Consider the following 20,699-nt stretch of genomic DNA (forward strand, 5'->3'; position numbering starts at 1 on the left):
GGACGCTTTTAGCTGTAGTACTTCCTTTTATGTACGGGCTCGGGAAAATAACATCAAGAAACCCGAGTTACGCTTGGAAATACATTACTCAAACATTCAGACAGCCGTATCAATCTAATTTCACTACATTCGATTTTGTAAAACACAAGCTTCAACATGGTAAGATGGATCTAAGTTTACATATAGCTTTATATGAGTATTTTACGCTTGTTAGTTAACACGTGTTTCTGTGAAGACTAACGCGTTTCAAACGTTGTTTTAATAGGTCGCTAACCTTATGGTGTTTTCTTTCACGGCGGTATAAAAGTAATGTTTTTAAAGTAATGTTGACATGTTAATATTTGACATAATAAACATTGGTAAAATATTGTCAATAGAAGGTTTAATGGATATGAAATTAACAGACCCGCCCCTTTATTCGTGGTTATTTGTTACTTTTCTAAACTTTTAAGTCTGCGTAGGCTTATACGTCGACAACTTATTAATAATGGATACACAACTCGAAAGAATTTAAATAACACTAGAATAAAAGATTTGAGTAACGTAAATTTTCATAAGTACTGTAAGTGATGTGCTATAATTTCAAATTATTTAAATAATGAAATATTTCTTATGTTGCCTCACGTTCAACTTAGATGAATGGCATGATAGAGTCCTGTATTTAGTTTGCTCTTTTAAAATTAATGTATCATGGAATGTTTATGACATACTGAAATTTTCACAGGTACTTCTGTCCCTTATAATTCAAAAGATCTGTTAATTTTCTGTTCCATAACGTACCACATCATGTTTCATACTTGCTTTTAAGTTATGACGAGGGACTTGTTTACTTGATCCACATTGACTCGGTAGCTTGACTCATCTCCTTACAGCCCCAGAACGAGCACATTGAGTTACATCGCAAAAGGCATGGCTATCGGCTGGACCACCATGAGAAAAAGAGGAAGAAGGAGAGTCGAGAGGCCCACGACCGCTCACACAAGGCCAGAAAGATGATTGGCCTGAAAGCCAAGCTTTACCATAAGCAGAGGCATGCCGAGAAAATCCAGATGAAAAAGACGTGAGTTTCTCTTTCGTAGAATATTCCATGTGCTGATATTAATTTTAGTTCATTCATGACGCATGTCTTTGCATCATTAACCCGAACAACTTTGAGAAAATAAGTGAGGCTTGGGGCCAGAGAACCATAACCATGGTTAAATGCCCATGTTTGTCATTGCAGCATCAAAATGCATGAACAACGGAAAACTAAACAGAAAAATGACGAAAAGACCCCACAGGGAGCTGTACCAGCCTATCTGCTGGACAGAGAGGGCCAGTCACGGGCCAAGGTGCTCTCCAACATGATCAAGCAGAAGAGGAAAGAGAAGGCTGTAAGTATCCTAAGGATCACAGAATCTGCCTGCAGGACTAGCACAGCAAATGAAAGGCCAAAGAGCAAATTAGCTTAGTTTTTCCCCTTTGTTTCATAGGGTAAGTGGGAAGTCCCACTGCCCAAGGTGCGAGCTCAGGGGGAGACAGAGGTCTTCAAGGTCATCCGCACAGGGAAGAGGCAGAAGAAGGCGTGGAAGAGGATGGTGACGAAAGTCTGCTTTGTCGGAGATGGATTTACTCGCAAGCCGCCAAAATACGAAAGATTTATAAGACCCATGGTAAGGTGATACAAGAGTATTACTGCTCTGCAAAGCACACAAGGCAGAGCATGTCATGATTATTATTATAGTTTAATATTATGAAACTGTGCATGTAGGTCATGGACTTGCTGTCTGTTGTAGGGTTTGCGTTTCAAAAAGGCACACGTGACACATCCAGAGCTGAAGGCCACATTTTGCTTGCCCATCCTGGGTGTGAAGAAGAACCCGTCCTCTCCTCTGTACACATTGCTCGGAGTGATCACAAAAGGCACGGTCCTGGAGGTCAATGTCAGCGAGCTCGGTCTGGTCACACAGGGCGGGAAGGTCATCTGGGGTGAGTGTCACTTGGGGTCAGCGTCTTGGAGACTGATGGTATCTGATGGTACCAATTATGTCATAGCTACCAGCAAACCTCATTGGCAGATGAATAGCCTTCTGTCAAAGGAAAATTTTGAACATAAGATGTATTATATAGGGTCAATTTCTCAGGTTTCCCCTCAGGATTCTTTAGTGCTGTACTTCCTATTACAGAAAGCAATTTTTCTTAATGCTATTATTAGAGGTCCTGCTATTGACATGTACATTGCATGGTGGGAAGTCAAAGGACAGTTTACTTGAAGTATAACATTAATCATGTTTTGATTTCCCTTGCAGGTAAATATGCACAAGTGACCAACAACCCAGAAAATGACGGCTGCATTAATGCAGTTTTGCTTGTATAATAAACTCATGTTGAGCTGTAATGGAGCCCAGGACAGGGGCTTAAATGGAGCAGGACTAATTACTCACAGCAAGCATTCAGTCTATTTAATTGTATAGGCCAACATGCTGTATGTACCTTTGAAGACGGCTGGTGGAAAATAAAGGTTTTTCAGATGAAGTACTTGTTAAAACATGAATGAAAAGTATTATTCCTTCTGTGTGACCTGGTGGTTTTACGGAGATAAAAATTAACCCTTGACAAGCAACACATGACATGGATACAAATATCAACTTTGGAATCTGAAATTGATGCTTATTGTTCTTGTGTATTATGGTTTCACAAAAAAGATCAACTAAAGAAACAAGGAAGTGGTCAGTAACAGAAATCTTTATTTCCTAAGAATAAGCAAGAAAATTCAAGAACATGTGTTTTTTTCCTCTTTACCAAAACGTTATTGGAACAGTTCACGGTTTAATTTGCTCAGGTACAGGTTTTATACAGGTTTTACAGCCCCGTCCCAGATTTCAAACATGACCATTGAAGTTGTTTAGCATTTTCCATTTAGACCTCATTTAAGTTTAACTGTCTAAAATTTCATCATAGAAATGGGAGAATGAATCCATACAATCTACTTTTCAATGATGTTTTTTTTCCACCCCATTCAAAATAACGCCAAGGTCAAGTTAACATGAAAGTTATACCTGAATACTTGGAACATTTTCTAAAGGGGCACATACAGGAATTACTGGAATGTGGTTTCAGTCACTGAAACAAACTGGTACCAATAACATTTCATTTGGTGCTAATGAAGCAACATTTAAAGCCCTTGTATAGTTTACTTAATTATTTAAAATGCATATAAAAGTGAGCAAAGGAGTATTGGTATTTACTGATAAGCCTGGGCCTTTATACAGCGGCGTATTTTTCCGTTTTCTGACCCATAGAATCCTTACTGTGTACAAATATGACCGTTTCAAGCCCAAAAATCAAGTGATGAATATGGGGAAAAACAGTATCTTTTAATGCTACTTAACAACTGAATTTATGTGCTATGCTGAAAGCGTATTTGCATCAGTTAAATACTAAACTGAGTTAAATACTTGCCACGTCTATCTAATGTGATGAGTGATTGAAAGAACAGAATGTGCCAGTTAAGACGAATCTGAAAGTTGACACACCTCCAATAAATCGATCGGTATCTGAGTTGTGTTCATGTTTTAAAAAGTTGACTTAAAAACATTTCATACAGATCTAAACAAAAAAATCCATTTACACTGGGTTTAATGGGCAACGTCATTTAAAATTTTACAGGCAGATCGAAAATTGAAACAATACTCTTGCTAGTAATACACAGAGGAGGAAAATCCATTTTGGTGATATATAGAACTAGAGGTTACGTTTCTAGCCTGTTGTCTTCCAAATCCCTTAATTTTTTAGATTTATGTTAGCAAAGCAAATTTGCATTGTGTGAATATGTCTGCATCCCTTCCCTTTTAAAAACTGCTTGCTTTCATTTCTCTTCTTAAATTTACCTCTGAACAGGTATACCTGCATCTTAATATATTCGCAAGATTGCTAGAGGGTGTCAGTAGGCTTCTCTCAAAAAATTTCCCACTGGGATCAATAAAGTTCATCTTATCTGTGGAATAAGACCCACAACGTCCCTGTTTTAACACGTAAACATGATGTGTCCAGCATTGTCTTTGCGCTTCAAGAAGTACAAGGCATTACACTTTTGATATTGATGAGATTAATCCAGTAGAGATTTAAGAAAACTTCAAATGCTAACAGAACAATCTAGATTAAAACGGCATAAGCTATAAAGCAGCATTGGATATAGTATCAAAAACAGTGGAGAACGACTACAGAACGAAGGGAAAAAAAAAAAACATGTAAAGCTTTTTAATAACAACTTAAACTTTATGAATAAGTGTATAATAAAGAAATGTGAACTCCCCTCTACCATCTAATATAAAAACTTTCCCAATTTTTGTGGAAGCCAAGCAACTGCCAAAAAACAGTAGCTATAAAGCTATCCCAGGCAAAGCAGAAATACCACACTTATCCCAACACCCACAGTCCTGCTCTTACGTTTTGCTGCGTCGTTTTGGTTTAGGTTTCGATGGCAACTGGACCACCTTAGCTTTCCTCCTAAGTCCCCTTCTGTCCACCACTGGAGGCTCCTCTCCATCATCTGAGCTCTTCTCTGCTGCTTCTTCAGCGTTTCTGGCCTTTTCTTCTTCCTCCTCTTCCTCCTCCTCCTCTTCCTCCTCCTCCTCCTCCTTAGGGGCTTTCTCTTCAGCCATTTCTACCTTTTCCTCTGCCATTTCCTCTTCATGCTCCTCCTCTGGTTCCTCGAATGCTTCCACTGGTTCTGCCTCATCATCACCAGGAGGTCTGCTCAGCCGTTTGGATTTGCGCGTTGGAGGCACTTGGAACACTCTGGCCGTCCTCCTCCTCAGAACTCTCATGTCCGAGACGGGAGGCTCCATCACGTCGTTAGACTCCTTCTCAGCATTGTCTGTCTCCTCCCCACTGGCTGCTGCCCTCTCATCCCCTTTAATCCCCTCTTTCATCATTTCTCCTGTATTCTCCTCCTCTACACTGTCTTTTTGCCCAACCGCCTCCAACATTTCTCCACTTTTCACATTTTCATCCTCTTTTCCCCACACGTCCACTTCTAACTCCTCCTGCTGTTCCGTCTCCTCTGCCAATTCTTCTTCATTCTCATTCACAGGTAACTGATAAGACACCTCCTTCAGGCCCACGAGCAGCACAGTATCCTGACTGAGATCATCATCTGCTAATTCTACTGACGTGTCAGAAGCATCTTTCTCTACAGCTTTAGCTCCCTGGCTTGTTTTCTCCTCCGTCACCTTGTCACTTGATAGTATTTCGACAGGAATGTCCACTTCCTTTGGCATATCTAAAATACTATGTTCTGTTGATCCTGGATCCTTCTCGCTCATTTCAGCCTTTTTCACCTCTGCCTGCTCAGATGCCTTGTCTTTAGGTGTTGCAGGAACCTGTTGCTTCATTGGAAGGTCCTCATTCACCACTGGTGATGTGGACTCCTCCATTGATGAAGGGGCCTCAGTTTCTGCCTCTAAAGGAATCTCCTTTTCCACTTGTGATGTGACCTCCTCAATTGATGACGGTACTGCCACTGATATCTCTGGGGAATCCTCTACTTGTATCTCTGGGGGGTCTTCTCTGGGTGGTGCAGTTCTCTCTGATTGTTCAACACTAACATCTATTGGTTCCTGCAGATTTAAAAAAATAAATTAATAAAAATTTATATAAAATGTGTAGCTATTCGACAAACAATTCTGGAAATAAATTAATTCAAAAAGTTTAAAACAGAGTTAGTTAATGGCTCAAATAATTAACATGAATTGGTTTAGTTACTCTTCCTGCCAAAACAGGTGTTGCATTTAATTTTTCATTGCTTTGATGAAGATTATTTACAGGTGAAATCTTGACTATACATCCAATGTTATCAAGTACCTTCTCCTATTCAAGAAATATGTGAAAATCCTTTAATCTGATTAAACCTGACCATAAGCTGGTATGGTAGAATTGCAGAGAGACAATTCAGCTTCATCAGGTACACAGACAAGAGATTAAATTTCTGCAGTGCAAGCAAGAGAGAGGATGAGGCCTGTATGTCAGAAGGTAATCCGTGACGCCGCTACTCAGCCAGTGAAAAACAATAAGGGTACAACAGCAAGTCCAGGTTCAACATGTTGGAGATAGAAATCATGATGTAAGAAAGAAACACATTGTAAGAATGGCAAAACAGTATGAAAAATTATTCAACGGACACGCACCTCATTGCTTTTTTTTATCTGCTTTGAACAGTGATAATGTAAAGGATTGTGAAAGGTAATGTAAATATGAAGTTCTACATACAGTGGAAACCGCTTATATCGATCACATCTGTCTGCAAATTGATCGCTATAAGCAGATGATCATTAGTTTTTTTTTCTTCCTGTCTCAGGAAGATTTCCTTCTAAATGACATTTGTATATTACATGAATATAAGGTAAGAGAATGGACAGCATTGCTATTTACTGAATTTTATTGACTCTTTCAAAATACAATACAGCTGTTTAAAACGCATTTCAAAATTACAGTACTGTACAAACTAATTTACTGAACTGTATAACTGAAATATAATACAGTACTGTATATAACATATAGCTTATTGTGGTTTCACTGCTGCATCTCGTTGGCTCGTTTTTGGCAGTTTATCACAAGTTTTGATGAGTCTACATTTTTAATTGAGTGAAAATTACTTTCTTCTGCCACCCTCCCCATCAGGTTTTCTGTACACGCTGCATTAGCCTCAGGTAGCTAGCCAGAAACCAAGCAAAGTAGGGCTATCAAAGTAAATTAAAGCAAAAGAAAATAATTACTGTTAATTATTCCATATGTTGTCATGTACAAAAACCCTATTCCATATGTTGTCATGAACACTCTAAGCAGACTAACTTGATTACTTTAAGCAAATAATTTAAACAGTATTTGTACAGGAATGATTCTGTCCCAAGCTTTTGACTCATCTACTGTAAACGGTTGATCACTATAACCAAGATATATAAATATAACATCTTCTTTAGCATGCTGCGGAAACCAAAAGGACTGCAGTAAGGGGGAAGAAATGTGTATTTGGACAATGCCACTAGCTGTTTAATGAAAGCCATGTGAGCACAAGGAAAATGACTCTCTCCTCCCCAAGATCCTGGCATGCTGAAGTGCAAAATATCAACGTTTTTTTTTTTTTTTTTTTTTAAACAGGCCACAACTGCTCCTGAGAAGAAACTGCTTAAACATCTACTACCTCGTGTTAAATGCTGAAAGCAGTCTGTGGCCTGGCTTCATGAAGAGCGTGTGTCACTTTATACATACCTCATGCTCCACCACCCCATCGCCATACTCATGGCTCTCATCCCCCTCCCCCAGGGCACCGTTCTCCTGCAAAGCGCCTGGCTCCCTCGAACCCTCGCTTGTTTCCGATTCTACCTCCCCCACGCTGCTGGCCTGATCTCCATTCACTTGCTCTGGCTCCTTCAGAAGCCCCACCTCCTAAAAAAATGACCCCCCCCCCCAATGCACAGGTTTGTGAGATTGGTGAATCAAGGTCAATGTACCAGTTTCAAATACCTGAAATGCCATCACATGACAATTTAAAAAGGCTAATATTAATACATCTTTCTATGGCATGTGTATTGTATTGTGAATACCAAGCTGTTTGTGTTACGTAATGAAAAACTACAGAACAATCAGCCAGAAAGACCTCCTGAGTCTCTTCAAGCTAGAAAAATTTGTTTGTATAGTTTTAAAAAAAATCATTTTTCATTGTTATCATACTTGAAAAGATATGTTTACAAGAAACCACATATGGCATTAAATACTGTGTTTGGCCTCTTCAGACCCCAGAGAATGAATATCTAGTGGATATTTGTGATCTGTCTGTTCCTCACCCCAGCTTGAGCCTTGTCCAGGGTCACCGTGTGCACTGGAGCATCTGAGGCCATAACCTCCATCCCTCCATCACCCTGGTCTTTCTCCCCCTCCTGCACCTCCACTAGCTCTTCAGAGGGGGTCGCGGTCTCTGTTGCAGCTTCCTCCACCCTGGCCACAAGCACGATGACAACCAAGCCGATGTCAACCCTTGGCGGCTTTGCTACTCACTAATTATGGGTAATTTAAATTCCTCATAATTATCATTGCATTAAAATCACCTAAAATTATTAACAGTTTTGACAGCTATTTTGACAGACAAAAAACCCAAATATAATCACATTAATCATTCATTAGTGAAATAGTAGATGAGTTCTATTTGTGTAAGACTGTATAGTGAGACCAATACAGCAACATGTAAATATCGGAGAACCTGTTAATTTTTTCTGGCAATATCTCTTTAATGTCTTCTGCTTCCTCTCTCAGCCGCTTGCGCTTGAATTCGCTACTTCTTGTGCATGTTGAAACTGCTGTGTCTTCAGTACCTGAAATGACACCAAAACAGCATGATTAACATGCACAAGATGCAAACATATTTAGGTGTTTTGGTTTAATGGTAAATGGTAAATGGACTGCATTTATATAGCGCTTTCCTACTCCTACAAGCACTCAAAGCGCTTTACATTTCATGCCTCACATTCACCCATCCACACACTCATCCACACACCGGTGGCGGAGGCTGCCATGCAAGGTGCCAACCTGCTCACCGGGAGCAATTTGGGGTTCAGTGTCTTGCTCAAGGACACTTTGATGGGGTCAGAAGGAACCAGGGCTCGAACCTGCAACTCTCCAGTTGCCGAACGAAAGCACTACCTCCTGTGCCACCATCTTCCCATGGTGACACGTGTATTCTTTAATTTGTGCAGCATGGACATTTTTAAGGGATCTATCCAGCTCCATCCATCCATCTTCAGCAGAGTAATAAAAATACATACCTTCTGTTGTTAGGATGTGTTCACTGAGGACTTCCACTTCTTTCTTTAAAATAAACAACAGTTTAAGATTTGATAGTCCAAAAAAGCAACAGTCAAAAAAACTGAAAACATGAAGACAAACCATGGATTCTGGAGACGTTTCTCCTTCCCTGAATATTTCTATCGCTGTTACATCTTCATTTAGCAACTCTGCTCCTGCAGGAGGATGATCGCCTTGCATGAATCACAGAACGATATTTTTATTACTATCACCTTTAAGAAAATGTCAGCAAAAGAGATAATGTCGCTGGACTTGGAGAGAGATTACCTTCTACAGACATCTCTTGAATCTTACTGGCCACCTGGGACCTTTGGAACGGCCCTCCAACACTCTCAACCTCCCAGAGGAGATCTTGGTCTGCTGGATATGTGCTGAGATAACATCCACACACTGGAGAGAGAGAAGAGAGACATGTTTTTATTTCATACGCTGAAAGACAACCCAAGGCCACTCACCACCGCTGGACCTAATGCTCCCGGAGTGCTCACCTTTGTACATCGCCGGTGAAATGGGATACCTCAACCCAAGGGCATCCTCCTTGAAAGAATCCACAAAGTCTTCCAGCATTTGCAGGCCGTGCCCATTGCCTCGATGGGCTTTCCTGACAAATATTGAATCCATTACAGGAAGTAGATAGCGCTGTGTCAACAAACTGCTGCACAAGCTGCCTGTTGGAGGGAGACAGAACCATCTGAATCACTTCAGGGTCTCCATGTGAGAAAGTCACGATATGCGTGGTACTTCAAGAGCACAGTGTACAACAGTACGATGCTTAGGTCCCAAAGTGTTAGTGGGCTGCAGATTTAATAGATTTCCACAAATACTGTTAGTTCTGAAACAATTAAACTTCAAAGATAATACTGATGCCAATTTTTTTTTTTTCCCCTGCAAAAATGCGATTGAACAATAACAAGGTACTGAACCCATATGGTTTAAATAAGAAAATCTGTAAAGATTAAATTGATTCCATTTCATTCTTAAAATTCCAAAGTGTATTACATTGTATTTGTATTAATGCTTTGTTGTAGAAAAAAAAATGCATTAAAACCAAGCACTAGGGAATGGCTGAATTAGTGATGGTACAATTTCAAGTGCATTTCAGTTCCTAAACCACCATTTCACTTTACTATATACTTAGCATGAGTCTAGTACCAATAAATTATAGTAGGCAACAAACATCAAAATGCTTCTTCTATTTTAATGGTGTAAAATTAAATTCCATCCACCCATCTTCCACACTGCTTGTCCTATGCAGGGTCTCAGGATGACGGAGCTTATCCCGGAAGTCGCACACGTTAGGCAGGGAATAACCCAGGATGGACCCCCAACCCAGCAGGACACCCATACCAAAATGAAATACTGATAAATGTTAAATACTTATGAATATTTAAATGGAACTCTCCATTTAAACATTACTATGTATAGTAATCACCTGCCTTGATTTTCATGGAAAGTTTTACAGGGTTACTAATGAGCTTTGGACTCTTGAATTTAAAATAAAACTAAAAGTAATTCCTAAAAACTGTACGGCAGCTTGCTTTAGTGTTAAACTCCTGTGACTGCCATTACAATAACTTAAAAATACAATTAATTCAATTCAGTGCGTCTTTATTCAAACAAATACAGATTTACATTAGTTTACCTTTGGGTTTAACGGAGTAAAATCCCACAGCCTCACCATCTTTCCAGAGGATTTTGGCATAATCAGTTTCACTATGACAAAGAAAGGGCACTTCGTTTTTGTCGATCTCTTTCGCTCGGTACACTAAGCGATTGAGAACATACAAGACTATCCTCTCTCCTAGTGTCTTCACCTAAAGGAAAAGGAAAGAAATATATAAACCCAGCTTAGTTAAACCAGTCTTGGCTGAAACAAGCCCAGACACATGCTTGCATGCGCATACAAATACACACAGAAAATCCAGCTTCTGTGCAAACCTTAACACGATACGAACAGCACTCTGAATACAAGGGCTAGAGACGACTGGGCCAGTTTCAGCCATTGTAGCCTTGGGGTGTGATGCATTTTATTACACACTGATCTGAATGAAACCACTGTATGCTGGTTACATGTACCAGGCATTGTTACTGCAAATAATGAAACCTTGTTTTCAATGCAAACTGGTAAGGAGCCAAAAGGCCGAGGAGAGATTTTTACACAGGACAATGATTTGGATAAAACATCAGACTGGTTACTTTTACTTGGGGGAGAAATAAAAGCATATAAATTGTGTTTTATAAAAGCCATAACTGCCAAGCTCCATTCGTTTAGAACTCTATTGGCAAAATTCATGCACGGACCTCCGCAATTAAATCACATACATGTGTTCTAGTATATAAAAGTTCCAGGGTATACAGTTCTAAATATCTAAAAGCTGGTTTAAAAAGTCACGGGAACTGTAAGCTTATCTCTGCCATCCCTACTGTACTAGCTGATGGCTCATGTGAAGATGACGATCAAATGTAAACAATGCAGTGACTGTGCAGCGGTGATTAAAGTGCCATTTGGCAGCCTTGTGCTTGCAGGCCTTCTTCTACCTTCAGGAGACCTTCTCGGGAGGAATCAGAGGTCTTGAGGATTTCCTCCAATGGCCACCACTGATCTGCCAAGTAAAGTGCTACAGCTGGGGGGAGAAAACAAGAATATCTGGTCCTCTGAGGACATCTGTGTGCTTAAATGAGTCCCACATGCCTTCATTTAACTAAAATTAATTATAAAAAAACCAGAGTCATTGAAGTGTGAAGTTTGACAAACAAAAACAATGAAACATACAGAAAGGTGGGGCCTTCAGAAGCATTTTAGCGAGTCTGCCGCCTTTGTGCGGAGCCTCATTTTAAATGAAGGGCGTGTGTCAGCACCAACGTCACATGCGTCAGGTACAGAGCAGCACTGTACCTGTGAACTGGTCTTCTGGTGCAAACAGAGCCAGCACCTTGCGCTTCAGGTCCGCTCCGTAGATGGGCACGAAGCCCATGTTGGGCAGACTGAGGGGAATCTGTCACAGCAGAGGGGTGGAGGGCTGTTATGTCACAGGACACATGAGCTGAGAGGCAGGCAAGACGATGGTGCCAGCCAGTAGTCAGCCCATCAAACATAGTCAGTATGAGCTATAAAATTTACCTAAGTCCCAAAGGAACCACAACTCACAAATTAATGAAACACACATTTTTGCACAAACCTGCATAGTCAATTATAAGCAAATAAAAAACTCAAATACAGTAAAAGTATTAGGAGGTCAACACCATGGCAAATTCTAACAGATAAATTGATCAGAATGTAACTGTTACAAACATAAACGTAGCCTGCAGAGTTATTTTTTCCCCTCAACCGAAACATTTTGCACTGACATTTTTTTAGGTGCATGGACAGGTTGATGCTCCCTGACATGTATCATGTATTTGAGCACCATTAGGTCACAGGAATACAAAGCATAATGGCCACACAGCAGAGATAAACTTTGGGGGGGGCGAGGGGGACAGGAAGAGAGAGAGAGAGGGAGAGGGGAAGACAAATCCTGTCCATTGAAGAATAATTTTTTACCAGACAAGGCCATCCACAAAAAGTGAAGGGAAAATATATAGTCTCGAGTTGAAAGACAGGTCCTCCTACTGTTTTCCCATTGATACATCATTGCTTAGCTTCCTCAGCCTTCTCTGGGAACCATACCAAGCTGCCAACTACTGCTCGAGCCCCACAAAGCAAGACAATGAAATATGACAAGGTTTCCTTCACTGCAAAAGCAAAACAGCTTCTCTTTGGTGTTGATTCCTACTCTGATACACAAAGAACAACTTACAGAAGAAAAACTGGTGAAATGCCTCTTTGACAATTCCTTTCAAAATAAGATTAACATAATTAAATTAAGATCCCTTAAATATATGTTAATATCTGGTGGGCAAATAAAACGCAACAACATAATATGGACTGTGCATGTTTTTCCAGGATCACCAGGATTTTATTCATTTTTTTGATAAACAGTGAATAACGGTGCTGTTTATTTTCCTAAATGAATTATTCATTGTAGGCAACACTAAAGATCTGCTACACAAAACAGCAATAGAAACCTCAATAGTACCCTTACAGAACACAAGGAAGAAGTATCCACCCACCTGTCTGGTGTTGGGCAGCGTAAAGTATTCTGGCTTATCTGGGTTGCTGCGTAGAAGGTCTGACATGTACTCTTCTGCTGACTGCTCAAGGTCTTCATGACTCAATGTGCCCAAGATATCCACTACAAATTCCATTCCTGGGAAGAAACATTAAACGGAGAGTTGCCAGCTCATTGTTTAAACGTTAAAAATTCAAAGAAGCCAGCTATTACCTTCATATTTAAACAATTACAAAGTTTCAGATAGTCCAACAAGCACTGCAACTGAATCGGAACTTGCATGCAGAAAGATTCCAAGAAACATTTTTTCCAAAAGAAACGTTATTACAAAAAATATTCTAATCTTGTAAGGAAATATGTATTATTTTTCCCCCTTGGCTGATTTTGTTATAGGTGGTCAAAGCAAGCAAGTATCCCATCAAACAAGTAATGTGACAATCATGTCAAAATGATACAACGTAACAATTTTTTTTAGTGCCAAAAAACAGTACCTTTCAAATTCCTTTAAAAACTACATCACACCATATAATAGCCAATTATTTGTCCTACAAAATATAATAGTGGTCTGCAGGTGTTTTTATAGTGTCCAATCAATCTTCTGTATCATATGACCATTGCAGGTGCACACACCAGGGTTAAAGTGTGTGGCCTTCTGTGGCAGCTGGCAAAGAACATCCCTAAGCTGAGGCTTTCCAACATATTTCAGGCACAGAAGGGAAAGCATGTGAGGGGAAACAAAGAGGTGCGATGAGGCACAGCAACAGGTGTGAGGCCCCCACTGAGAATGACAGGCCAGTGAAAAGGGATCCATGACTCCAATCATGCTCATGATTGGTCTGCATTTGATATTAATCAGAAATTATCCAAAAAGTATTGTTCATATCGGATTACTTTACGATTTTAACTCGTAAATTAACCATTTAACTCGACACAGGCTTAAAGCATGTATAGAATATGACTTCTGATACTGCAACATACGAAATATTGATAAGCCAAGGTTGACAAAGACCATAAAACAAAGATAGATATCTGTTGACCTGCTTAGCTATTGCCTTAACCCATAAGGTTATCACAAAATACCATGTTATTAAGGGTCTTTCCTGGCCTTTCTCAATGATCTACAACGGTTTGTCAATAGAGGAATTGCAGCCAGCAACTGAATAGTTGCCAGGAAATCCTGGATGCCAGGCCAGGAGATCCTTTGTTCCCTCTCCAACATCTCCTGGTCTGGTGGTCTTCTTGGAGGAGTATCTCCACCAACATTATTGCGGCATTAATTCCACAGACATCTTAAACAGGGAAAGGGCTTAAATACAATGATTCGGCCTTTGCCAGTCACACATCTTTATCCCTGTCAATTACAAATACCAAATATTAGCTTATTGTCTAATATCTCAGACCTTGACACGCACCGTTTTTGAGACACATGCACATGCAGGTGGTCATAACACTTTGGCTCATCAGTGTACAGTATGTATCCCCATTTAAATCAGTTTTTGTACTTTTGTCAGGCATTAAAGTACTGACAATTAAGTTTAAATTGACAATAACATTTCTAATTGGTAGTATTCGCATGAAAGAGTACCCCTTAATTTCTAAATTTGCTATGAACATTACAAAAGCCGTTAAATACTCTCACAACTGCACAAAACCACCAAATACTAGCCTTGATACAAATAGCAGGACACACAGGATAAGAAATGGAACTTTATTACCAAATAAGCAATACTTGTTAGACAATCCTATCAGTAATGTGAGAAATAATCAGATTGGTGTGCATCAGCCATTTTAAACCATTTAAACCACTGACGAATCTGCTTGTCAGCATTTTTAAAATGAGGGCAAAATAATACAGAAACTCAGCATTGTTTCATCCATCCATCCATCTTCCAAACCGCTTATCCTACTGGGTCGCAGGGGGAAGCAATGGGCACGAGGCAGGGAACAACCCAGGATGGGGGGCCAGCCCATCGCAGGGCACACTCACACACCATTCACTCACACATGCACTCCTATGGGCAATTTAGCAACTCCAATTAGCCTCTGCATGTTTTTGGACTGTGGGGGGAAACCGGAGGATACCCCACGACGACATGGGGAGAACATGCAAACTCCACACACATGTGACCCAGGCGGAGACTCGAACCTGGGTCCCAGAGTTGTGAGGCAACAGTGCAAATCACTGCACCACCATGCTGCCCCACCATTGTTTCAATTCATTCATTTAACAACATTTATTGTGCATATTCTTCCGAACAGTAAACATTATCAGCCAAAAAAAATAAATTTGTAAGAAGCCTAAAAAAGAAGACAAGTCTACTGAGGCGATGTACATGAAAACAAGCTTTCACAATCCTCTCACTGTTCAGGCCTGGAAGAGAGAATGATCAATTATGATTCAGCAGACGAACAGGTCCTGGTGAGTGTAGGGAATATGCTGCAGGGCACGTTTGTGTGACACTCGTTGGCAGGCAGGGTATTTCAGTGTTCAAGTTCAGTCGTGCCTTCAGAACGTACAGCTGACTCTCAAAATCATGTCAATGGATCCAACCAAGCAAGGATTCAAAGACACTGATGCAACACGCTAGACTGAGCAAGCCGCTGAGCACGGCAAAGCCACAAGCTGCCCCTTTCTGATATTTAATTTCATGAGACATATTGGGGCTCTTTGTTTGCTCTGTCATGATATTTCCTACTTTAATAGAGAAATGCAAGGGAATTCGAAGCATCATGCCAATGAGACATGCATTAAGAAAATCCTTAAAATAAACTGATCTTTGATATATATCCATCCATTCCCCGTAGATATTTATACAGTACAGGGTCACAGGAAGTACAAGGCACAAGTCAGGAGGTGGACTGGACAGGACGTCAGGCCGTCTTCACAGACACTTTTAGCAAAATATGACTGGAAATAGAAAACTGCTGAGTCATACTGAATAATAATGATTTCATGAACATGGAAACACTCAGATACTCTGAATTAATGGTGAACTACATTCCAATGAAACAGATCGATCACAAAGACATGCCCAATAATTCTTATAATAATGCTTAGTGCAGATTTTGTGACTCATTCATATTCAGACTGGACACAGGACAATGACCAGCATCTATACATTTCATATTGGTGCGGAGCTCCCATTTAAGGCTTAAAGATTAATCACTGGAAGAGTCAGAACCATTATCAATATGCTGTGCATTTAATTTTGTGTATTAATTTGAGGCACACACACACCCTGGATCTTCCAGTACTCACTGCACAAGAATTGCTTTGTCACACCCTTGCACAACGCTCACATTTTTAAGCATATCAATACTCTACTACCTTCCCCCAACTTCCTGGAGTTCACTCAGCATTCCTGTTTACTCTGGGGCTGCAGAGGTCAAAGGTTCACACGGACGGCACAGCAGATGGCACAGCAGATAACAGGAAATAGGCCATCCTTACTACATTCGTCTACACCTTTGTGTTCCACCTCTGCGACCTGCAGAGCGTCTGGGACTTAGACAGACAGATTCTGCTGAGCCTTGATCAACAGAACAAGCGACTAAATAAAATACAAAGCATGAAAATAACATTATTCGAGTAAATCTACAACTAAGGGAGTTGGAAGACTTCATAAGAGCTGGGATTTTCAGTGCCAGTGCAACCATCTATGCAAGTTTTCCACTTTCTCTTCCTGATAGCCCTGAATGGGGAAGTGGATACAAGTGACCTTTCATCATGGATGCAAACACAAAAGAAGCCTCCTAAGTTCAATGCAAGCAGCCACGTAATCTATGAATTTTATGCCACATAAGAAAGAAGAACATGGATTTTGTGCTATGACAGGTGACAAATATAAACGAATAAATGCTGATTTTTGATTGTCTCAGCATGTCATATTGTCAGGCTCAATGTCCTTCATCCATCCATCCATTTTCCAAACCGCTTATCCTACTGGGTCTTGGGGGGTCTGGAGCCTATCCCGGAAGCAATGGGCACAACCCAGGATGGGGGGCCAGCCCATCGCTGGGCACACTCACACACCAGTCACTCACACATACTAATTACCCTATGGGGCAATTTAGTAACTCCAATTAGCCTCAGCATGTTTTTGGACTGTGGGGGGAAACCGGAGTACCCGGAGGAAACCCCACGACGACATGGGGAGAACATGCAAACTCCGCACACATGTGACCCAGGCGGAGACTCAAACCCGGGTCCCAGAGGTGTGAGGCAACAGTGCTAACCACTGCACCACCATGCCGCCCCCCAATGTCCTTCATATTTATTTTCTATTTTTCACTGTTTTCTTGCACTTTAACCAAGAAAAATGTAATTTCCAAATGGATCATACAGGTGAAAATGACACTAATGATACTTTGACTTTTTGATTTGACTTTCTTTAAATCATAACTGAAAATAAGGCATTATCGTAACAACTGTTAGCTGGGATGCCCCTCAGACCTTCAAAGTAACTTCTGATCCACATTCCAGCCGCCAGCAGATAAAATGGACACACAGACCATAAACCTGCATTTATGTCTTTATCTTACAATGACCTTCAGTCACCCTCAGCCAACAAAACATTCACATTCCATTCATGGGGCCAGAGGCACCACTAGAGATTTTTGACCACGTGACATATCCTAATTGGGCCCCCAACGCAGACCAATCCAATTATTTTTTTTACCCCCCCCTCCTCCCCCATACACATAGCATCCCCACCATTTTCATAATCTCTCTGTTATTAAAGTGTAGCAATCATGGAGAAATGATCCACCCAGCCATCTTCAATCCACTCATCCTGGGCAGAATCACTCAGGATCTGAAGCCTGTCTCAGGAAACACAGGTTAACCTTAAATAAACATGGTTTATTTGCCATTTACAGAAGTACGGGTGCATTAGAATGCTTCTCTTCGCTGAACTCATCTTGCTCTCCATAGCTTGGGGGTCACATCGCTCCGGGGTCGATGGATATGTGGCTGATGCTGGCGATCTTCCAATCACAGGCACAGGAACCCAGCCTGCTGAGCCGCCCCCGAAATGTACATCAGGGGGAACGCAGGGAGAACATACAACCCCCCCCCCACACACACACACACACACACACACACGGGATTCAAACCCCAAACCCTGGATACCGCAGTGCTACTCACTGGACCACCATGCTACCCACGGTCAAAAAATGAGCAGCACTCATAAGTATTCTAGATGAAGACCATTTCTTTTGGCTACACAGAGTATACTACACCGCGGTTTCGGTCAGATGGTCGCTGAGGATCAGGTTGGGAAGCACCGTACGAGACCAAAGAGCTGTTCAAGAAATAAAAAGTGATGACTCCCTGGCCACCTCCCTTCCAATCCCACCCAAGGAACAGAAAACGAACTGAGAAGCCGTTGCTCAGTACATACATGGTCTCCTATCCACTCCTACTTTCCACATGAATACGTTTCTCCAACATGCCATCACAAGAATCCCCCCCCACCACCACTTCAACAAATTCTAGTATTTCCACTCAACCGAATTCTACTCATAAGCATCATCCCCACCCCTCCGGATCATGACAGGTGAACATGCCACACAACTCGATCTTGCACAACATGTGCTGCACTGCTTAAAAAGTGCTTGCTGGTGCACTAGATATACAGTATAATCCATGGCCCCCCCTAACACTCCGGGACAAGACTATGGTCATCAAGGCAAAAGATGGGGCAGCAGTGTGTGTTTGGACAAACCTAGCGCCAACATCAGACCCAATGTCAATGTTGCTTTCACTGGCACAACCCCCCCATCCCACCCCCTCAATTCACGTCAAGTCGCATTACTAGCCGAGCAGAAACTGCACTCGCAATACCTCGGCAGCTCGTTTCTCAGGCAAACAGGAAAGCACGTCAAAAGAGTCCGCATACATAGATCTCCACCCTCTAGCTCCTGCTCAGAGGCATCAGCGGCACCTAAACCCAACGCCTATTCACACCGCCCAACTAAATGCATGATTTCCATACAAATGACTTTGCTTAGGGGAATTTCAATTCAATCTTACAGTTTTCAAGTTATTACTTCTGCAGCACCACACCATATGTTCATAATCTGAGAACATCACTGTCCTTAACTGCTCTCGGGATATGAGCAGCTGGACAACTAGGCTACAAGCTTGTTTTTCATAGCTAACAAGTTTGTGAACTGTATCATAAATAAAAATGAACATATCACAATGTATCAATCACCCGAGAATGTCTAATACCCACATCTTAGTTAGATTTATGAGCATTTATACTCATCCTGTCAAGATCCAAGCTCATGCTGAGTCTAGTTTTTTGCCAACACAATACATCGCATGCAAAGCTAGCCACAAACAGAATATGCTCTTGTTCAGCATAAAAACAACATTTTCCACAGTAATTTATATTTACATATTAAGGCAGCTGTAGAACCATTAGTTGTCAATGACAAAAAAAATGCAGCATCATGTCATGCTAAATCTTATGAGAGAACTGTCTTTTTGCTTACTCAACTGAACCTGCTTCAATCATCACAAAGAAAGCTTTCATTCTCTCCTATCATGCATCTACTGCCTGACTGTTAGTCGTCATCATCATCATCAGCACGTTTAAATCATGCAATTACTCCACACGAACAGCTGCTTTTCATTCACTTAAAACTGTACAGCTTTGGTTTAGGTATGTTAAATTCGATTTGCTAATCAAACCTTGTCCGAGGTTAACTATTCAATATTATAACTGTTGTTGTTGCTAACTATTCGTGCTGCAAACGGGATCCGACTAGCGATGCAGTGTAAAGTACTATACAAACCAGTACAGAAAATGTAGACAAAAAGTTGTACCTGTTGTACTGCGCACTTAAAGGTTACGTATACTGGTGTTCGCTATAAAAAATGACCATTTACGTTCAACTGGATAATGCTGTTAAACTAATGAGGGGCAACAAACTTTCTCTAAAATAAATAATTATTTTGTAGCGAAATTTGTTTGAGTCCACTTTAAAACGTATACCAAATTATAAGCTGATTAAACCATGATAAAAATTGTATACATCTTGGTACTCATTTTACTGTTTATTAAAATATCTAAGTACTCCAGCCTTGTTTCAAAGTTTGGGTCCAGTTTATCAATTCCAACTCTGGGATAGCAAAATACTATCACGACGCAATCAAAATGCGAGTAAGACAACACAAGACGTCCATTGTCACATGAACATTTCACTTGCTAGCTCACCTGAACTCTCATTTTTCAGGGCTACGCTTTTCTGCGCAAGTCCATAACATGAGCAGCAAGGCTCTTCTGAAACAGTATGTTTAAAATTCATGCGTTACAGCTCCTCTCGCAACGATCATGCACCGTTACGTGCGTTTTACGAAGGGTTGGATCTAGCTAGCCATCTCTGATCCGATCCGTCCGCGATGCCACCCTAACCAGCTGGGCCACGCTCGCGTTCCGATTCGTTGTGCAACATTCACGGCTCAATTTAAAATCGCACTAACACCTTAATTTAAAAAATGACCCTCATTCCTGATGCCGTAAATACAATGACTCACCTCTGGGCTACCTAGGGGCCGTATCTCGCCTTTAATATTCCAAGAGGAGCTGCTTGAATGTGGGATTTCGAAGTCCGTACAGCTCAGCGATGCGCGCGTCGGTAGCCTGGGCTCAGCCAGTCTCGCGCGTGCATGCAATTGCCCGTAACTAGCTAAAGGAAGGGAATGCGGTAAATCGCGTTATATAACAAACATTCCCACGGGCG

The 20,699-nt window shown here is 41.0% G+C and overlaps 2 protein-coding genes across 4 annotated transcripts; one reads left to right on the plus strand and one right to left on the minus strand.

Annotated features, from left to right (window-relative positions):
• The first annotated feature begins 1 nt into the window (after position 1).
• On the plus strand, positions 2–2,514 carry nsa2 (NSA2 ribosome biogenesis homolog (S. cerevisiae)). The gene is made up of 6 exons (XM_049019099.1): positions 2–159; positions 873–1,060; positions 1,223–1,373; positions 1,473–1,652; positions 1,776–1,968; positions 2,289–2,514. The coding sequence occupies exons 1-6, from the start codon at positions 157–159 to the stop codon at positions 2,354–2,356; spliced, it is 783 nt and encodes a 260-aa protein (XP_048875056.1). The 5' UTR covers positions 2–156; the 3' UTR covers positions 2,357–2,514.
• Positions 2,515–2,706: 192 nt separating this feature from the next.
• fam169ab (family with sequence similarity 169 member Ab) lies at positions 2,707–20,640 on the minus strand. Of its 3 annotated transcripts, none has more exons than XM_049019062.1 (13): positions 20,494–20,640; positions 12,949–13,085; positions 11,735–11,834; positions 11,377–11,462; positions 10,481–10,652; positions 9,327–9,506; positions 9,106–9,228; positions 8,920–9,011; positions 8,799–8,841; positions 8,237–8,348; positions 7,824–7,974; positions 7,249–7,425; positions 2,707–5,600 (listed from the first exon to the last, which is right to left on the minus strand). In XM_049019062.1, exons 2-13 carry the CDS (start codon positions 13,081–13,083, stop codon positions 4,425–4,427), a joined length of 2,547 nt encoding a protein of 848 aa, XP_048875019.1. In that variant the 5' UTR covers positions 13,084–13,085; positions 20,494–20,640; the 3' UTR covers positions 2,707–4,424. The 3 variants fall into 3 exon arrangements, with proteins under 3 accessions (XP_048875019.1, XP_048875018.1, XP_048875017.1); XM_049019061.1 differs by lacking the exon at positions 20,494–20,640 and adding an exon at positions 20,174–20,435 and having other exon boundaries at positions 8,920–8,993; XM_049019060.1 differs by lacking the exon at positions 20,494–20,640 and adding an exon at positions 20,174–20,435.
• Between the last annotated feature and the right edge of the window lie 59 nt (positions 20,641–20,699).

Source organism: Brienomyrus brachyistius, chromosome 7 (genome assembly GCF_023856365.1).
Source record: "Brienomyrus brachyistius isolate T26 chromosome 7, BBRACH_0.4, whole genome shotgun sequence".
NCBI lineage: Eukaryota > Metazoa > Chordata > Actinopteri > Osteoglossiformes > Mormyridae > Brienomyrus > Brienomyrus brachyistius.

Bases quoted from the DNA above. Each gene is read 5' to 3' on its own strand.
- fam169ab (XM_049019060.1), bottom strand. From the start codon at position 20,264: ATGAATTTTAAACATACTGTTTCAGAAGAGCCTTGCTGCTCATGTTAT. The intron at 9,229-9,326 runs GTGAGCACTCCG...CTCTCTCTCCAG, and splicing joins TTCACCGGCGATGTACAAAG to TGTGTGGATGTTATCTCAGC. The intron at 8,842-8,919 runs GTTTGTCTTCAT...TTTATTTTAAAG, and splicing joins AAACGTCTCCAGAATCCATG to AAAGAAGTGGAAGTCCTCAG.
- nsa2 (XM_049019099.1), top strand. The intron at 1,653-1,775 runs GTAAGGTGATAC...TGTCTGTTGTAG, and splicing joins AAAGATTTATAAGACCCATG to GGTTTGCGTTTCAAAAAGGC. The intron at 1,969-2,288 runs GTGAGTGTCACT...TTTCCCTTGCAG, and splicing joins GGGCGGGAAGGTCATCTGGG to GTAAATATGCACAAGTGACC.